The 13,063-nt window shown below is 36.3% G+C and overlaps 1 protein-coding gene across 1 annotated transcript in view; it reads right to left on the bottom strand.

Moving 5' to 3' along the window:
- The window catches only part of AEBP2 (AE binding protein 2), a 55,788-nt gene that overhangs the window by 12,004 nt on the left and 30,721 nt on the right, over positions 1-13,063 (bottom strand). Inside the window, exon 4 of the mRNA XM_030841450.3 lies at positions 1,516-1,702. Within this exon, the coding sequence (XP_030697310.1) occupies positions 1,516-1,702 (187 nt within the window). The remainder of the gene's footprint in view (positions 1-1,515; positions 1,703-13,063) is intronic.

The following is a 13,063-nucleotide window of genomic DNA, read 5'->3' on the forward strand; positions in this document are numbered from 1 at the left end:
CGGAGCCTGTGCTCCGCAACGGGAGAGGCCACAACAGTGAGAGGCCCGTGTACCGCAAAAAAAAAAAAAAAAAGTAAATTTTACCGCCAATAAAAGAAATGGCTTGATTTCCTGGTACAGCATACTCTGAATTACATGTATGCTGATTTACCACACTATTCTGACTTACCAGTATGTGGAGTGAAATTATCTCTACTATTCATGGAGTTCACTGTACATCTACACAAATCTAACAGCTGGCATACTCAATAAAACAACATGAATAGCTCTTTCCTCATTGGATTTTTTGCTCAAAAGGAAATAAACAAAACGCCAGCTAGTGATAAACTAACAGAACCCACAAGACTAAGAATGCAATGACAATGGGAAATCAGTTAAAAAAAATTAAAAAAAATTTAAAAAGAGAGATTTATGGGAGAGAAAAAAGTCATGATTTTACATAAAGCTGAGAAACAAATCCCCTTCCTATTTTGATCTGTTGCTACTAGGGGGAAAAATGTATACTTTCTCCATGCTCTCCAAATATGCTTTTTCCTGAGAAGGATAAGCACTTAGAGAAAATAACAATAACTCACCCCTCTAAATCATTCAAATATATCACTCCTCACTCAAGATTCAAACACAGAAGTCATCACTTGAATTAAATTCAGAATAATAAAAGCTCCCAAATTTCAGATTCTATGCATTCAGACCTTAACCATGTTATGTCCACTATTAAAGTGTCAGGAATGCTCAACTAAAATAACAGTCTCCAAACCAGGTGTGTGTCATGATCCAATAGAGTGGGGAAGAAAATAATATCACTTCTGGATTTTTTTCATCTCTGTTTTTCAGTATTCTTTCTTGGTAATTATAATGCACACTAGCAGTGTTACCTATATATACTGTATAAATACACAAGTTAAGATTGGGTGCCCAACCATTTTTTAATGAGCTGTATAATGAAATACCTTTGAAGACGACAAAAATAGAGACTCTTAGCCTGCGGTTCAAAAGTATACAATCATCTAATTATGTTCTATCCTAAATATCAAGGATACATCGCATAATTTGATGAGTAAGCCCATAACCATTGTACATGTGTGTCACAGCAAGACTGTTAAGTAGAGACACAGACTACACAGAGCTTCGCTATTCACACACACCACTTCGGAGCAGACAGGTTACTTAACTTTTACTTGATTTTTATCTTTAACATTCAGATTTTCTAAAATATTGTCAGAAATACCAACACTGCCATAATTGGTCTTAATTTAGAAGAGAATCAAAGTAGCCCTCAAAATCTAATTACAGAGCTTGGATTCTAAGGCCACATATACTTACATTCCCTTAGCTACTAGAGGTAAAACATACATCACTGAATTCTCACAGTGAAAGACCAAGATCCTATCTGTTCATTACTGTTAACAAAAACAGATAAGCAGAGTTGAAGAATGGTAAAAACTGAATTTGCATGAAAGCCCAAGACAAAAACAAAACCATCTAATACACACTGATTTTCAGTGAGACACTTACGTAATGAGCGTCGTCTTTTGTTCTTTAATTTCCTCCTTTTGTTCATTCCAGCTTTAGAAGGAGATTCTTCTTTGGCCTTTGGCTGGCTAGAAACTTTTGAGGAGTTCTGCTGACTGAAGTGTGTGGGTACATGGCGAGCTAGCCCTCCCTGAGAAGCAAAGCTGGCATTGCAGCCACCAACAACACACTAAATAAAAAAATTTAAAAAAATGTCAGGGATGCTGTATAGGATAGAAGCAAAATATGAACGAGTGAATATTTCATATTTTCAGAAGTAAATCAGTAACACTACAGAACTAATTCCAGAAAGGATCTATGAGGGACTAGTACAACCCTTTCACTTTATAGGTTGCACAAAATACAGATTAACCAGTGACAGAGCCTGGAAACTTTCATGACTCCTTAGTTTACTGCTCTTCCCACCATGTGCAAGACAAAAATAGTGGAATCTTCTTCCCAGAAAAACCTGGAGGTTAATCACTTTTCTAAGAGGAGCAGTAAGTTCTTTTCACATCAAAGAATAAGATAATCGAACAATTACTGGGATTCCTGGATTTTCAAAGTTATTTTTATTTTAAGATATATGCTATTTCAGGGAGTTCCCCAGTGGCCTAGTGGTTATGATTCCAGGCTTTCACCGAGTTCAATCCCTGGTCAGGGAACTGAGATCCCACAAGCCACGGAGCCGCAAGAAAAAAAAAAAAAAAGATATATGCTACTTCAAAACCTTCATCAGGCTCCCAACTGCTCTACACTGTTTTAACAGACAAGAAAGAAATACAATAATACTGACTTTTAAACTACTGGATCTAGTCGCTCAGAGAAGACAACTTGTATGCTCAGGGTTGGTCTTATGCAACCCTCTATAAGTTCCATTAAATACTGCCTCCTCAGCCTTCTGTACTTGCAAGACTGAGAAAACAAGAGGTCAACTTAACTACCCAAGTCACCTGGCAGATCTGCTATTCCAACAATGAATGCAGAATGTTTGGATATCACTAAAATTACAATGCTCAAATTAGCTACAGTGCAAGTGTGTGATTTCTAGTTAGATCTTAGAAAATAGTATTTGCAGGTCTTCTAACAAATGAATGTTACTAATTAAAACAAACATTTTCCAAAACGATCCCCAAATAGCAAAATCCACAGCTGGATTTTGCTGGTGGCCTTCTATTAGTGAGTTATTAAAGTTGCTTAGTTTCTGACTTGAAAACAAAACTACAAGTACGCAAATTTGCCACGTATGCTACTAAATGTATCCATCACATTATTCCCAGGTGGTTCAACTTAATTACATTTTTCTAGATAATACCACAAAAAAATCCACATGCTTCCAGGCTCTTTCTTTCAATCTAGGTACCGTACCTCTACCATTTTAAACTTCTAAAAACACACTACAACCCTCTCTTAGTTGAGATTATAACTTTATTCACAAAATCTCTCTAAATCTGCCCATGTGAAAGGGAGCTCATCCTCTTTTGAGGACATCCTCACACTTTCAGAGCATAATTAGATAATTTATCCTAACTCATCTTTTCCATGCATTTTGAAGGCAGGAACATACTTTCATGAATATATATATATTACCAGAAGCATCTTGCAAATCACAGGTATTTCTAAATACACTGGCTTATAGATTCTGACAAAAACCAATGCTAGCTAAGACATTTCACAGCAAAATCCTTATATAGTGCCATTAATAATTATTCTATTTATTTCAATATACAAGAGACATGTTATGGGCTCTAACTGTACTCAGAATTGCTAACAAAAGGTTAAGAGGCAGAGGAATGACTCAAGATTTTAGTTCAAATACTTATCTATTCTATATTCAGTACTATGTAAGATGCTAGAAGTATAAGGATGATTAAGACACAGTTCTTGCCCTGAAAGTGCTTACATGTGATCAGCAAGACATACATACAAAGCAACAACTTCAAAGGACTATAGTCAGAGGTAAGGCACAGAGTGTTATGGGAACCCTGAAAAGAAGCAATTAGCCATATTCAGTGCTTACCAATTCATTTAATTCTTACAATCCTATCAATAGTGTGGTCCTCAGATAGCCTACATCAAGAACGTTCAGCTACAGATTCTGACCATGAGAAGTTTAGCATCTAACGGATGCTGAATTCTTAGAATTTAAAAACTTACTACACGTATTTTGAGTACCAGAAAAGAATAATGGTTTTTAAAGCTTCTGTCTTCTGTAGATTACCACATTGCCATAGAACACCACAGTCTACTACAGAAGCCACTAGCCAGATGCTGCTACTTAACATTTTAAATAAGGCTACTATAAGAAACTGAACTTTTATTTTTATTTAATTTTATTAATTTTGTTGAGGTGAATTTCACATAACATAGCATTTTAAAGTATACAATTCAGTGGTATTCAGTGTATTCACAATGTATAAACAAATACAAGGTTATACAAGGATAGCTCCACATCCTTGCCCAGACTTGTTATTTTCCATTTATTTTATTAAAACCATCCTAGTGAGTATGAAGTGTTATCTCATCGTGGTTTTTATTTGTATTTCCTTAATAATTTTTAATTTAAAACCTGATATTCAGTTTAACTACTGAAAAAGTTTTAAATATGTTTGGAAAACTTGAGTGTGTGAATCTACTTCTCCAACTGCAAATTTTATGAAATCTAAATACAGATGAAGATGGGGGTGGTGTTAAGAGTTTGGGATTAACATATACACACTACTATATATAAAACAGATAAACAACAAAGCCTACTGTGTAGCAAGAGAACTATATTTAATATCTTGTAATAACCAATAATGGAAAATAATCTGAAAAAGAATATATATACATTTTATATATATGTATGTATAACTGAATCACTTAGCTGTACACTTGTAGCTAACACAACACTGTAAATTAACAATACTTCGATTTTTAAAAAATGGTTAGAAAAATAAATTAAATAAAGATGAATTGTTTAGCACCTGAATTAAGGGTGATGAAGTAGAATTGCCCTAATGGGTTAGTTTTGCACTGTCCAATACATTTTAGTCATTAGACACATACAGCTACTGAGCACTTAAATTGTGGCTAGTCTGAATTAAAAAGTGTTGTTAAGTATAAAATACACACCAAATTTGGAAGAATTATTACCAAAAAAGCAGAACATCTTATTAATTATACTGTATATTGATAAGGTGCTGAAATGATATAATCAGTTAAGTCAAAGATATTACTTAAATTATTTTCACTTTTTTCAATTATTTTTAACACAGCACTGGAAAATTTTAAACAACACATTTGGGTCACACATATTTCCATTCTACAGTACTGCCATAGACTAAGCCATGCAGTACTTATTTTTCTTTTCAATTTTAGATGTCATCCCTGTATTTCCTAACACCTATCCTAAAAACATACTTTAGGGCTTCCCTGGTGGTGCAGTGGTTAAGAATCTGCCTGCCAATGCGGGGGACACAGGTTCAAGCCCTGGTCCAGGAAGATCCCACATGCCACAGAGCAGCTAAGCCCGTGCACCTCAACTACTGAGCTTGCGCTCTAGAGCCCGCGAGCCACAGCTACTGAGCCTGCGCTCTACAGCCCGTGAGCCACAACTACTGAAACCCGTGCGCCTAGAGCCCGTGCTCTGCAACAAGAGAAGCCACCGCAATGAGAAGCCCGCACACCACAATGAAGAGTAGCCCCCGCTCACCGCAACTAGAGAAAGCCCACGTACAGCAACGAAGACCCAACGCAGCCAAAAATAATAAATAAATTTTTAAAAATAAATAAAAACATACTTTGAATAAGCATAATTTGTGTCCCATGTGTCAGATACTTCAAGGAATACGATATAAATAAAATAGTCTTTGCCCTTGGATTCCCAGTTTAGTACTGGTTATTCAAAAAAATTTGTTGAGAAACTCCACATTTCAAATTTTAGAACTGCTTGCTACGTGACTACAGTTAAAGCAGCAATGATAATAACAGTTCTGGTCCAAGTCCTCAGGTTTAAATTGAAAGGGATTTTGTGATATGAATCCACCCAGGATTATCCTTAATTACAAGGGCCCAAATAGGCTAACAGATTCATTTTGTCCTGGGTTCCTTCAAAACTACAAAGAATAAGCCCTGGTAGTATCTAGAAGTGAGAGAGTAAATATCACAAATTTATTTTAATCAGCAATGATTCAATGCTCAGGACATAAAATCAATAATGAGAATTCTAACAGAAAATTGTTTTATCTTTGATTTTGATTATTCATCAGTCAAGAATAAAAAACAAATCTAAAAAAGAAAATATAGAAAGTACAATGAGAATTTAGAATGAGAGAAAAAGAGTACTTTTTTTTTTTTTTTTTTACGGTACGCGGGCCTCTCACTGTTGTGGCCTCTCCCGTTGCGGAGCACAGGCTCCGGACGCGCAGGCTCAGCAGCCATGGCTCACGGGCCCAGCCGCTGCGCGGCATGTGGGATCTTCCCAGGCCGGGGCACGAACCTGTGTCCCCTTTATCGGCAGGCAGACTCTCAACCACTGCGCCACCACGGAAGCCCCAAAAGAGTACTTTTAATGAAAAGAAATACAACAGAATCACACACCTTTCACTAAAACACAAATTCTTTTACCCTAACAGAGAAAGTAATTTTAAGCACCATCTAATCAATATTCCACTCATTTAGTGTTTATCCCAGAGAACAAGGTGAGAGACAAATCTGCTGCCTCAAATGGTCTTAGTGCCTTCACTCCCCTTAACACAAGCATCTCACAGTGCTGAGTGATTTTACTGTTCAAATATTCAATGTTTCACCCACACATACAACAATGACTACGGAACTCAAGCTACCACACATGGTGCTCTGGTTTTAAAAAAAAAAAAAAAAAAAAAAAGCCTGTTTCAACAATCAGGGAAAAAAACTGGTTGTTGGACACTGAGTGTTTTAAATGTTCTGTCTCCCAAATCCACTGAAACATTCAATATGTCAGCTACTCTTGTGGGCAAGTAGCTGTTATAAAATTTGAAACGTGGAATGACAGTTTTTTCAAACAGATTTGTTCGAATGAAGCAACACTAAGACTTTCTTTGCTAGTACAAAGACTGTCTTATTCATACTCATATTCCCGTTAAGTAGTATGAAAATCTACAAGGGGCGACTGAAACATAGAGCAGAAAACACCAGTTTCACAGAAGATATGGTAGTATTTATTAGCAGGTAATCTAAAGGAAAACAAAAATTCCAGGTAGAAACGCTGGTTTCCTAGTTTTGACAAATGTACCACAGAATGTGAGATGATAAGATCGGGGGAAAAAAACTGGGTGAAGGTACATTGGTACCCTCTGTACCATCTTTGCAACCTTTCTGTAATTCTAAAATCTTTCCAAAACAAAAAGCTTTTAAGATTCTCAGGTAGAAAGCACAGCCTATACAAAACCACAATGAGGGCAAAATGTGACCCATTTGAGATCTACAAGTAATATAGTATGGCTGGAACACAATTTCCTATGAAGGTAAAGTAAGGGATTGAATGAGAGTAGAGAAGCAGGTAAGTATCAGATATGATATTATGCATCATGCTAAGAAATAGATTTTAATTTAGAGAGGAGTTATCAAGGATTTCAAATAGTAATAACTAAGTGAACCTTAGAAGAACTGGGAATAACAGAGTGAGAAGTAGTAATAATATTCAAAATACCCTGAGAGGCAAGCAAATCGATAGGATTTGCTAATGCATGGGGCGGTGGGGCAGTATAGGAAAAGTTAAGAGAAGAATCAAGACTATTTCAGGGCTCTTAAAGTCAGGGTAACTGGATGGAAGATCTTAGTATTTACTGAGTCTAAAACAGAACCATGTTTGAAATGGAAAACCAAGATTTTGTACATGTTAAGTTCAAAATGCCCTATTAGACACCCAAGCTGAATATTCTATTCTGGAATCCAAGAGGGAAAGTCAGGGCTAGAGGTAATCTGGGAGTAATCAGAATATACACAGTATTTAAAACCAAAGGACTATGGGGCTTCCCTAGTGGCGCAGTGGTTGAGAGTCCGCCTGCCGATGCAGGGGACACGGGTTTGTGCCCCGGTCCGGGAAGATCCCACATGCCGCGGAGCGGCTGGGCCCATGAGCCATGGCCGCAGCCTATCGCCTGCATCGGCAGGCGGACTCTCAACCACTGCTGCCACCAGGGAAGCCCTAGGGTGAGAATTTTTGACAGCACTCTCCAACATTTAGAAGTGAGGCAGAACAGAGGTCAGCAAAGCAGACTGGGAAGAAGCAGCCACCGAGTCTGGGTGGGGATGAACAACAGGCAAGTGTGATATCAAGGAGGCCCAGAGAAGAAAGAGTAAAAACTAGATCCCATATGCAACATGCACATAGTAAACACAGCATGCATCTTTCTTCCCCTGTGCCTTTTTCCCTCCTTTCAACGAGCACTGAATTGGTAACCTCATTTACCAGAGAAATATTGCTTAGTTATCAGCTTTTATAACTAACAAAGTTCACCTAGTGTTATAATAAGCGGTATTTCTCTTACAGGTCCCCCCATAAGAGAAATATCTTGTAAACAGAAGTTCTTAAGCCTGGGTACACACCCAAATCACCAGAAAGATTTCTTTAAATATAGCAATGACAGGCAGCACATCCCAGAGATTCTAATTTAATTGGTCATGGGTGCAACTCAGGCACCAGAATTTGAATACCAAGTGGCACAGCTCATATAGTAAAAAAAGAACTACCTCTTGATTCTTACCAGATTTCCAAATAATGAGATCCCTACCACTCTCAACAGTGACCAATCGGTTTTTCATTTCTGGAGGGGAGAGGAATCACCTTTTGTTTTTCAGTATCATCATGTTCACTGCAGCTATTTTCCTTATTTTACTCAAACTGTACCATCTTTGGTCAGTGGGAGCCTGCTAAAAACTGTCTGCCGAGGCTAGGGAACATGAGAGCTTCAAATACACAGACACACAGAGACATACACACAGAGAATTAAAGCTAGAACAGGGTGCTTTAAGCTTTGTGTTATTACAGAGAATGTCTGTTGAAAAGCAAAAGATTCTCACAAAAAAATATATATATACACATATATATAATTTAAAAAGATACATAATAAATATATATATAATTTTTAAATGTATTTTATACATATATCTGTGAGGTGATGGATGTATTAATTAACTAGATGGAGGGAATACTTTCACAATTGACTAATGCATATCAAATCATCACGACGTATACTTTAAGTATCTTACAATTTTATTTGTCAATTATACCTCAAAAATGCTGGGGGGAAAAAGCAGAAGATTTTTTAAATTATCAGTATCGACTAACATTATAAAACAGGTTACAAGGGAACTGAACAAGGAAATTATTGCATCACCCATCGCAGTGAATGATGTATTATTAGCATCACTATGTCCTGTAAAAATTACCAGAATTTGCCTGTGTGCACAACTGTAAGCCACCCACAGGAATAAAGATATGATAGTTTAAGTCTGGTTTGATAAAATTTCTTTTTTCTTCATCGACAATTTAGGCTACGTTCTTGATTCCAAAACATCTAAAAAGACTGTCTATTTCATGTATAAGGCCTGAAAGAAAATCTGAGTTTTTCAAGCAATACTCTATCACAATAAGAAGTCACTCAGATGTGTCACTATTATGAACGAAGCCAATCATGTTGAGCTGCTGGAGACTAGCTGCTGAGGAAAACTTACAATAAATTCATTAACCCATGACAACTAAGTGACGACAAGTACTGTGTTCAAAGTAAACAGAAATACTAGAGTAGGGGAGAAACATGTAGGAAGAAAAAAAAAACTATGGAGCCTATCTGAAAAGTTCAACTATGTAATTTCTAACATACTATACAAATTTGTCCAGACAAGCCACTGCCACACTGGCAAAAAAGGAAATCAACACGATCACCAAACATGCTATGTATGACTAATTTTTATTTTCTTCAGTTAAGTAAAATATTTCTGAGCATGGTGAGTTGAAGCCAATTAGCCATGATAAAGCTTAATACCAAATGACTAAGAAAAATCAAAATCACACTTAAAAAAAAGAAGACCAGAGAATAGTTGAAAGAATTCCAAAATCCTAGTCCTATAAACACATGTAATGTTTTCCAAACCTTTAATAATAAAAGGTTTCACTACGTTAAACAAAATGGCAGCAGCAACTCCCCTTCACACAAACTCTAAATGCACATACAAAGCAAGGGTGTATACACAAGACAAAGAGAATATGGGGAGAGGCCGGGGCAGAAGGTGCTTATCTAGGAATAATCTTTGCACTTTAATTATAAAAGATAAACATTATTAAAAGAAAAAACTATATTTACATTTTAGGAGTATGTTTGATTTTACAAAACTAAAATTTCATAACGAGCTGACATGATCAATTATTTTCATATGACATTAACTTCTTCTCAAGCACAAAACAACAAGTTTAAGAAACATCAAATGTAACTTAAACATAAATGAAACATCCATGACTTTCATTTATTTCCCATGTCAACTCAATTAGGTCTTACAGACTTCCAGTTTCTAGCCTTTGCCATTACCAACACTCCAATGGACTTTTACCATCTGAATCTTTAGACAGTTGCTCCAGAAGCCACATGAGCAAAAACTGATAAATATATAAAAATCTGTATTAGATGAGCATCAAAATGATAGTCATGTATGATAAGCCAAAGAATAACATACAGCTTCCCTGGTGGCGCAGTGGTTAAGAATCCACCTGCCAGTGCAGGGGACACATGTTCGAGCCATGGTCCGGGAAGATCCCACATGCCGCGGAGCAACTAAGTCCGTGCGCCACAACTAGTAAGCTTGCACTCTAGAGCCTGCAAGCCACAACTACTGAGCCCTCGTGCCACAACTACTGAAGCCCGTGTGCCTAGAGCCCATGCTCTGCAAGTAGAGAAGCCACCACAATGAGAAGCCTGCGCACTGCAACGAAGAGTAGCCCCCGCTCGCCGCAACTAGGGAAAACCCACGTGCAGCAACAAAGATCCAATGCAGCCAAAAATTAAATAAATTTATTTAAAAAAAAGAATAACATAATACATGAGTCATTCTGTAGACAGATGATTGACTGACTGATAGAATCAAGAGTAGAAAGCGCTGAAAGTAGAATGTCAACTTATAAACTTAGATGGTAAGAGAGAAAAAAACTCATTTTGTAACCCTCATAGTAATAAATGATTCAGGCAAGAAACATTAATGGATACTAAAACTAGTTCTAATGGGGAACAATATATTCATATAGTTCAAAGTATCTCTCCAAAAATTAATCATTAATTGTAAAGGGACAAATAAGTTTATGGTAGAGAACCTGGCAAATTCCACCTTAACCAAGTGATGCTAGGTAATTTCATCCATGATGGAACAAACTCTCATCAAGTGTCCCCTGAAGTGATACTGTGACAATTTTATTCTATTTTCACCAAAAATGCATAAACTGAATCTGATCACATCAAACAACCCCCAAGTGGGCAACATACTACAAAATAAAATGTTTATACTTTTTAAAAATATTAAGTGCTATAAAAGATAAAGACAGGCTGAGGAAACTGTAAGTTTTAAGGAGTCATGAAAACTAAATGTAATGCATGATCCTCAACTGGATTCTAAACCAAGGGGGGAGAAAAACGGCTATGAAGGACATTATTGGGACAATTAGTGAAATCTGAATAGCTGATGGCATCAATGTTAAATTTCTGGAACTTGGTAACTGTACTAAGGTTATGTAAATGAACGTCCTTGCTCTTAGGAAATAACACACACTGAAGTATCTAGGGATACGGCTCCTCTTAAATGGTTCCCCCAAAATAGTGTGCACGCGTGTGCGTGTGTGTGTATGTAGGAAAAAAGGGAGGAAAGAAGAGAGAGAGATGGGGGGAGGGAGACAGATGGAGAGATGGATGATGTACTGCTGGATGGAAAGATACAGAGAAAGAAAATGTGGCAAAATGTTAACTGGTGAATCTGGCTGAAGGGTATACAGGAGTTCTTTACCCATACATGTGTGAGAGAGAAATATATGGGAGTTCTTGTATCTTTTCTGCAAGTTGAAATTTTTCAAAATTAAAAGTTTAAAAAATCTGTGTTTTAGAAAAAGTACCATAAAAAGTCAAGAAAAAGGTCAAAATGGGGAAAATATTTAATTCCTATCACAGGAGGGAAATTTTTTCCTACTTTATAAAAAAGAATAATGAGCTCAAAAAGGATTTCCATTCTAAAAATACAAAATAATTAATACAGAGGAAAAATGATGTGAATACATAGAAAAGTATTTATACTGTATTTACACTGTATGTGTCTGCACTGTATATAAGTAGAAATGTGTTACCATATACCGGCAGATTGGTAAAGATAGAATAACAAGCCTCAAGGTTGTTGAGAAACAGGCACTATATTATACACTGCTGGTTAGAATACAAATTGGTACGTTTTTCTGTAGGGGGAATAATACCTTTCAAAAGCAAGCCTAGACATATACCCTTTGACTGAACAAAATAGCTTCTAGGAATTTATATTAGCTCACAAAAGTAGTTTATAAAAATGTGTTAACTGATTATATTGTGGAAAACTGGACCAACAAAATCCATCAAGGAATGATTAAATAAAATATGGTAAACTATTACATAGAAAGATCACACAACCACTAAAAAGTTAATTTATTGACATGAAATGATGTCCAATACAAAACTAAAATGGTAGGCTAGGGAATTCCTGGTCCAGAAACTAAAATACAGCAAGTCAAGCAACATGACCCCCAAAAAAAAAAAAAAAAGGTACAATACACGTAGGTGCAAAATGATCCCATTTATTTCTTTACTTTGTACATATATGTTAAGAAGTCAAATATCATAGATAGTTAGATTATAGTTCCACTACCTTCTTATTTAAGCTTGTCAATGTCAAATTTTTTAATATGAAGCAAGCATAACCTTTATAACACACTTATTTCCATGTGACAGAGTGGAGGAAGAAGAGCGAGTCTACTAGGAACTAAGGAAAAGCTTTGCTGGCTGTGAACTCCCAACATCTGTCGTAGCCAGGCAACACTAGGCACTATACTAGCCCTTCCGTTCCCTATCCCTCCATCCCTTTTATTTATTCAGGCTTCATTCTAAAGAATTAACAACTTTAAATGTTTTCAGTAAAGACAGTGTGCATTTTAAAAAATTTCTCTTCAAGATGATTCTATCAATTATCCCACACACAAACCATCCAACCACAAAGCAGCCACACCGATGCTGTTTAAGATATGAACACAACTGAACTCTCTGGCAAGTGCTTGAAGCCTATGGTAAAAATAAAAGACAAAAAATACAATGCAAACTCCTTATAATAATCAGATTCCAGACTAGAAGGTAATAAGAGATAAGAACAGTAATGCAAAGAAAACATTTTGCAACCAATTACTTTTATACTTAATTTCTAGAGAGTCCAAGCTCACTAGTCAGAAATTTTTTTTACATATTTTCAAATTGCCACCATATAGTATCGCTAAATATATGAAACTACATGTGATTCCCTAAATAGTCCACTC

Source organism: Globicephala melas, chromosome 10 (genome assembly GCF_963455315.2).
Source record: "Globicephala melas chromosome 10, mGloMel1.2, whole genome shotgun sequence".
Lineage (NCBI taxonomy): Eukaryota > Metazoa > Chordata > Mammalia > Artiodactyla > Delphinidae > Globicephala > Globicephala melas.